Source organism: Hydractinia symbiolongicarpus, chromosome 5 (genome assembly GCF_029227915.1).
Source record: "Hydractinia symbiolongicarpus strain clone_291-10 chromosome 5, HSymV2.1, whole genome shotgun sequence".
Taxonomy (NCBI): domain Eukaryota; kingdom Metazoa; phylum Cnidaria; class Hydrozoa; order Anthoathecata; family Hydractiniidae; genus Hydractinia; species Hydractinia symbiolongicarpus.
In genome coordinates this window covers 33607274-33614891 of record NC_079879.1, presented here as the reverse complement: position 1 = coordinate 33614891, position 7618 = coordinate 33607274, and the positions used below count along the sequence as shown (strand labels likewise).

The 7618-nt window shown below is 31.9% G+C and overlaps 1 protein-coding gene across 1 annotated transcript in view; it reads left to right on the top strand.

Moving 5' to 3' along the window:
* Positions 1-7134, top strand: part of LOC130646178 (hexosaminidase D-like) — a 54635-nt gene extending 47501 nt beyond the window's left edge. Inside the window, exons 2-3 of the mRNA XM_057452331.1 lie at positions 3734-3846; positions 4278-7134. Coding sequence (XP_057308314.1) covers positions 3745-3846; positions 4278-6038 — 1863 coding nt within the window. The 5' untranslated portion in view covers positions 3734-3744 and the 3' untranslated portion in view covers positions 6039-7134. The remainder of the gene's footprint in view (positions 1-3733; positions 3847-4277) is intronic.
* The last annotated feature ends 484 nt before the right edge of the window (positions 7135-7618 follow it).

Genomic DNA, 7618 nt, shown 5'->3' with positions numbered 1-7618 from the left:
TTTTGTCTGTTTGTAATCCATCTCTCCAATGTATTGTTAATTGTTGTATAGTTTATTGTGTCATGTCCCAATGCGATCATTTCTTGTAATATATATATTTTTAGTTCAACATGTGAAAAAGTCTTCCTCTCAAACTCCGAGGTATAGTGAGAGTTGCATCAACATCAAGTGTCTTTACTTATTTTCAAATTCAAATTCAAATATTTAAAATTCTCAATTCAAGTTAAGCAAATTTTATCAGGGCATTCAGCACAATATTCTGGCAAGCTGGTGACTTTTATTCATGTGGCTTTGTTTTCTCATTTTCAACACACTTGCCGTTTTTGCTATCAATTATTTATCAATTATTTAAATTTAGTTTCACTGTATTTAGTTTGAACTGTTTCGAAATCATTTTGTTACAAACATGTGCCGTATTTTGTGCACTGATCTGGTTTTGGGTGTTTCGCCAGAAACCCTAACACCATTACCTCAAAGGAGGTAAAAACACGTTTTTATAAGAGTTTGTTAGCAACAAAAACTTGTTTACTCCAGTTTTTTAACTTCTTTCATATCAATTTAATTTTCAGGAAACATTATTAATAATAAGATACAACTTATGTGTACTTTTCATTAAAAACAAAACACACGAAAGAATGTGTTTTCTCCTTTTAACAATATGATGTTTACCTTCTCCAATTGCAAAATAGGCTGCGATGGAGTTTTAGTTTTCCCGAATTATTGTGAAGATGTATACCTTTTTTAATTTTAACTGAAAAAGGTTGTTAGGAAGTCAAAACCTTCAGTGTTTTTATAGTATATATATATATAATCTTGTAATATGTAATCTCAAAAACTCAAAATTATGGTACCATCTTCATTTTATGCTGCTTTTTAAGCAAGTTAAACCATGTTCTTAGTAAGCAAATCCTTCAAAAAGTGCTGAAATGTAAGGACTCTTTTGAAAAATGTTCAGCTTTCCTTAGGATGTTTTTTGTCTATTCTTATGTGTCCACAACATATTTAAAGCCTCTCAGGTCTTGTTTTAAAACACATCAAGGTATTTCATGAAATGGTTTAAAACATACCCAGGTAGTAATTCAGAAATTCTCATCAATATGTAGCATGTTATGAAATAGTATAGGTAAAACATTATTATTATTGAAGATATTGTTTCAGTTTGTCTGTTCAGTAGTCACATTACTGTGAAAAGTTTACCATTTCTTAAACAAAATAGTTTAGCAGGCGATGTTTCAGGAGATCCTTCTCCCGTCATTGGGCAAAGTAAAATGATGTTGAGCATGTATTTATACAATTGCAGTGGATCGAAATTCAAAGTTACCAATCAGGAACAAGCTGATAAATACAGTTATTTAAGGTTATTAACATTTTTGGACCTAGATAGAGATAACTACTTCTTCTGTAGGCCTGGTGACCAAATCTCAGCAAGTTGATACAAGATGCTGTTTATGTGTTTGTCATGTTATACTTCGTTGATAGTTTCTTCCCATAAAAAACACAAATTCAGTTCAAAAGGCAACACACAGAATCAATTGGTAGAATAAAATACTGCGTGTACCCATTATTGCTGTATATATCAAATTGATCTACTCTTGGTAGGACAATTTTCCACTTTGTTGCACCCTGTGAAATGTTGTCCTACCTTGTGTTATCTCAAAACAACAAATAAAAGATCGTTGAAAGTCAGTAGCTAGGACAGTTAGTAGCATTATTGTATTCACACTCCTATATGTAACTTTGATTGTTTTTTTCCTCAAATGAGAAAAAAAAGAAATTTTATCATATCATCACATCAACTTTTTTGTGGGCCTGATCTCAATAATGCTAAGGATGGGGGCTTATTTTTTTAGCTATAGAAATGATCTTTGTACTGCTCAAAACTAATAACACTTCATTATGTAATATGAAAAAATTGTTATATTTTGGTATACCTACTGCATAATATCAGAGTGAGGTTAACAAAGCTATAATAAACATGACTCCCTCACTTTTTAAAAGGGTTGGTGATCATCATCATCATTTTTTGCCTAATGTCCGTTTTCCACGATAGCATGGATTAAACGGGTATATTAATGACCTTTTTCCAATCTGATCTTGACTGTAATAGATCTAAACCCAAATTTCATGGCATCAGGTACGTCTTATTTATTTTACAAGCAAACAATCACACAATTAGGCAAGCAAGAAAACTGGGTGTCACTCTCTTGCCAAGTCTTCCTTAATCTACTTAGGCTTTGCCCCAGGAATTATAAAGTCTCCACACTTACCTGATTTTCCTCCCTCACTTACCTGATTTTCCTCCCCCACTGTTTTCCTTCCTTCTTTTTAAACGAACCAATCAAATATAAATTGCTCTGGTAACATAGCATAAAATTTGAAAAAAGCATAAAATTGCTAAGTTTCGAAGTATAAAATATAGCTAAAAACATAAAAAAAATTTTCTTTTAAAAGTGACAGGCCGGTGGTCTTTTAGTATGCATTTTATGCAGACATGATTTGTATCTTATTTGTACAAACTTCACTAGATGTCTCCTTGACTAATAGTCAAATGAAACTCACTGAATTTAAGTTTTTCTTTAAACGGCGAATAAGTCCAACAAAAAATTCATACAAATAAGCTATTTTGTTGCATATTCTGTTTTGAATTCTAGTTTTAAAATGACAACACACATGACGTACATACTTGGACAAAATATCTCAAGACAATGTAACAAATGCATATCACCTATAATAAGAAGATGGAAAAAAACTGATGCAAGTGCATATATAATCGAGCCAACTACAATGAACATTCAAAAATTTGATCCCAAGAAACAATCAATGCGAGGCATCCCTTTGTATGTATCAAGGTATAGCACAAGAGGATTTACGATACAAGGGAACAAATTATATGGATCAGTAGCATTATTGCAAGACGTTTGTTTATCTTGGAAAGTTTTATCACCTGCTGACATTACTGTTGAGAGTCTTCAGTTGTTTACAGTAGTCAATCCTAAAATTGAAATACTAGTGATAGGAACTGGGGAAAAGATGGCAATGTTGACGCAAGAGGTCCATCAGTACCTGAAAAAACACAATATTGCCTTAGAGGTTTTAAGTACACCACATGCATGCTCGACGTATAATTTCTTAATTGAAGAAGATAGAGTAACTGGAGCAGTTCTTATACCGCCAAGTCATATTCCTCTTGACTAGCCTAGTTACATCCTCACTGGTGAGAGGATTTGCCACTGGTGATGATTTTAAAATATATGAAAAGTTATGCAACTTGTTAATTAGTATTCTTGTACTGTAATACACCTGTAAAGTGATTATATTTTCTTGTGTGAATTCAGGCTGTGAAATCTAACTTAATGAGAGTTGATTCCTCTGTGATGGGTGATGTAAAACTAGCAAATTAAGTATGTAAATGTTGTAAAAACAAAAGAAGTAAAAAAGCTGCATTACAGTTTTATTATTGCACAACAACAGCACAAAATTTAGAAAAAGATTACAGACAAATTATACTAGTATCATAAAAGGACTCTGGTTTAAAAAGTTGAAAAATTACTGTCAAAACTTTATGTGATTTACAAATATGTGTTGTGCATGGTGCATTTGTAATAATTAGTGCGATAAATTAGCTGTCATAGATGCTTTTTGGGCACGTAGTAAAAAAATTATGAAGCAGATCTTTTTTTAAAAAAATAGTTACTGCATTTGATAAAAATGTTCTTAATCTTTCTTTCTTTAGAAAATAAACACATGTTCAGCAATATGAAGGTTACCAACAAACTTGACATTCGTCATGTTTTATTGGTCATATTTCTTTTGGTTTTGTTGTACTGGCTTTTAATGACAGGACCTGTATGTAAATTATTTTATACTTGTGATTTTAAACTTCATGTTTTTATTCCTTGTCAACTGATCACAATTTAAAATGGCTTTATTGTGACATCTGTTTTCCTTCTATAGATTCCCCAAGAATAACTAGACTGTAATGGAAAACACGTCTTTTTTAAATAAACCGTATAAACTTTCCTTTGTTTAGCCTATAGGATTACTTATCAAAAATGAAAGAGTTGCTTAATTTTTTTTGTTTGTTTTTGTACTGGTACTTCCTGGGGCAAATCCTAGAGGTGAACTAAGAAAGACCTGGCATTAAGACCTGTTGCCGAGAATATAAGGTAATATCTAATACAGTCTAGATGAGATTCGAAGGTTACGAATGTACCACGTCCAATCAATCTATGGTAAGGAAAGTGAAGGAATGAAGATATATACAATTGTTTCTTTAGGAGCAAAAGAAAAGCGAGATAAAGGAGGGAGAGAAAAGTGGAATAACGATTGTGGAGTTGCAGGCGAAGATTAATGAATTGCGAGAGCATGAAGTGATCCTAAAATCTAGTTTTGAACAAGAAAAAGAAGAACACAAAGCTGAATTAGGCAAAGCACAAAATACAATAAAAATCTTAAAAGAGAATCTACAAAAAAGCAAAAAAATGGATGATCTGGACAAAAAAATCAATGAAAATTCCATAAAATCAGATGCTTTAGAAAAAGAAAATATGGAATTAAAAGAGAAGTTAGCAGCCAAAGATAAAACTACACAATTAGTTCAACAAGTGACTACCAAACCATTTGTTGGACTAAAATTAGTTCATTTTGACCTAAAAGGTGCCCCACCAAAGGTTGATTATTTAATAAAGGTAATGCAGCTATCAAAATCTTATGGTGCCAATGGTTTCTTGATTGAATATGAAGATATGTTTCCTTGGAAGGGAGACCTTCGGATGTTGGCACAAAAAAATGCATACTCAGAAAAAGATATCAAACATCTTTTAAAAAGTGCAAAGGAGCAGGATTTAATTGTAATTCCTCTGGTGCAATCTTTTGGTCACTTGGAATTTGTTTTGAAGCATAAAACTTTTTCACATCTAAGAGCAAATAAGGAAATTACAAACTCTGTTTCTGCTTTAAATAATGGATCAGTTGGACTTGTAAAAAGCTTGATTGACCAGATTATTGCATTACACCCAGATTCAAAATATATACATTTAGGTGGTGATGAAGTGTGGAACATGAAAACATGTGATCAATGTCTTAGTAGCAATATGACTGACACAGAACTTTTTAAACATCACATGATACCACTTTTTAAGTACTCTCAAACAAAGAAAAATTTTAATGGTGAAAAACTTCAGCCAATTATTTGGGATGATATGATGAGGAAGTGGTCTGTCAAAGATTTAAAAGAAATGTCAAAATATGTCACACCTATGGTATGGGCATATGTTGCAAATTTAGACAACTACAGCCATTTTCCAGATGATATTTGGAAACGCTATTCAGAAGGTTTTCCTGAAATATGGTTGGCTAGTTCTTTTAAAGGTGCCCTTAAACCATGGTCCAATTTTGTTCCAATCCAACAGCATCTAAATAACCATCTATCTTGGTTAAAAATAACAACCACTTTGCAAGGAAAAGGAATAAAAGTAACAGGTATAGCACTTACAGGTTGGAGTAGGTTTGATCATTACGGCCCTTTATGTGAGCTACTTCCAGCAGGCATACCATGTTTAGCTCTGTGTTTAACTGTGCTAAGCAAAGGCAAGTTTGATGACAGGATTCATGCAGATGTTTCAGAAAAGTTAGGGTTTACTAAAGTCTTCAAGATTGATGTTACAAATTTCAAAGGATATACGCCAGAAGAAGCAAAGTTCCCTGGAGCAGATGTATACAAATTGGCCGGTGGTGTTGAAAATGCATTGGGGTGGCGAGATTGGTCATTGGTGCGTGAGATCGGTTGGACACGCCCGTTTCATTTAAAACGTAAACATGCTGGGTTCTTTGCATTAAACACAACTATTAGTGGGTTAAATAAAAGTAATTTACTGTTACGTTCTGTGAAAGAGAAAGCCCGTGATTTGCTGATCTCTTATTTTGAGGATGATGTTATTGATGAATGGATTAAAGACAAAATTGATCACTATGTGGACCTTAGTAACATGACTATTGATAAAGTGCAAAAAATCATGAAAAAAATGATGTTTGACTAGATTTTTTTATGATTTTTATATTATATCTACTTTTAATTTTGTCTATGTTGGTCACATAATATTATATTATATTCTTTTCATCCTTTGCCCTTTATCATGGTCAAATTTAAAAAAAAATGTGATTTAGCTTATGCATTCAATTTTAAACAAAAACTTAGATGATCCAACAGAGAAATACAATCACCTCAAACAATTCATTAAGTTTGTGTTATTTTTTTTCTTTTACTCCATTCACATATTTTCACTGGATATTGTATATGCCTTGAAATAAGTAAATTTTGTGTTGTAATTTTGTGGTGTGTCAGATATATATTTTTAGCTTGTAATGGGTGATAAGTAGCGATGATTTTGTCTTTCATATAAAGTCTTTCGAGTCTGTGGAAGATGTACGACTGACTAAATACTTATCGTTTATATCCTGTTTTTGCACTACACCCTTCACATACCTGCCACATTTACACGATCATGTAACATGCATAAAACAATTATGATCATGTAGTGCCAGTTGTATGTGGTAGTACATGTTTTTATGTATTTTTTTCTTCATATTTAACCATGAATTCTGCTGTTATAATTGCACAGAATGGAAAAAAAAGAAGAATGTTGAGTGGCTTGCTTGATAGGTGCAGCTTGAGATTATTGTATTTCAACAGCACTTTGTGAGATATTTCTTTTATACTCCTCTAAGATAATTTTCCACTATCAAATCTATTGATTAAGGAATTGTGTCATTTCAATCCCTCTTTGCTGACATTAGTCTCACACAAAGACAAATTAATCTCAGTACAATAAAGTTGATCACGTTTTTTCTTGAAATTTTAGCAAAAGAAACAGACAGTTTTAGAAAATTTGCATCATATATTAAACAAGCTATTTTTTTTTAATTTGAGTTGTATAATTCTTTGGAAATAGGGATATGGAAAAAATAGTTTGGGTGCTTGTAAGACATCTTGTATGGTGATTACGTTGTGTATATTATAACTATTTTAACTAGAAAATTTTGTGTGTTAAATTTAATAAGATGTATTTATCCAATAGTAGATGTAATGTTTACTATTTTGTTAGAAACAATGCACGTAAGGGGTGCACATTAATACAGGAAGATTTATTTATTTATTTGTAAAATATTTGTACAGGATGTCATTTTTTTGGAAAATTGCTTTCCAAACCTGTTCTGTTGAAAATGTAAACAGTAGCCTGTAACAAATAATGTCAATTCAAAAACGAAACGTACCCTAAAATAAGTGTGCACTGAAGTTCAATGAAGGAAAATAGTTTATGTAGGTTCCTTTTTTTTCTGCCTTTTTCTACACAACCATAGTGTATCAGCCTCACTGCAAAAAATTTTGTGTTTAGTAGGGAAAAATTTTCATCTATTTCAGACTAGTTTTTAAACATTTTGCCTTATTGTGACAAAATTCCTAGAGACTATTTCTAACTAACACATGTCGTAGAAAAAATATTTGCAGTTCACGATTTACCTCCCTTTTTGCAAGAACAAACTTTTAGGTATTCCCCAGCACTCTTTTTCCCTAACACTTTTTTTTCCTTGAATCACCATATATTGGAGAGATTATAGA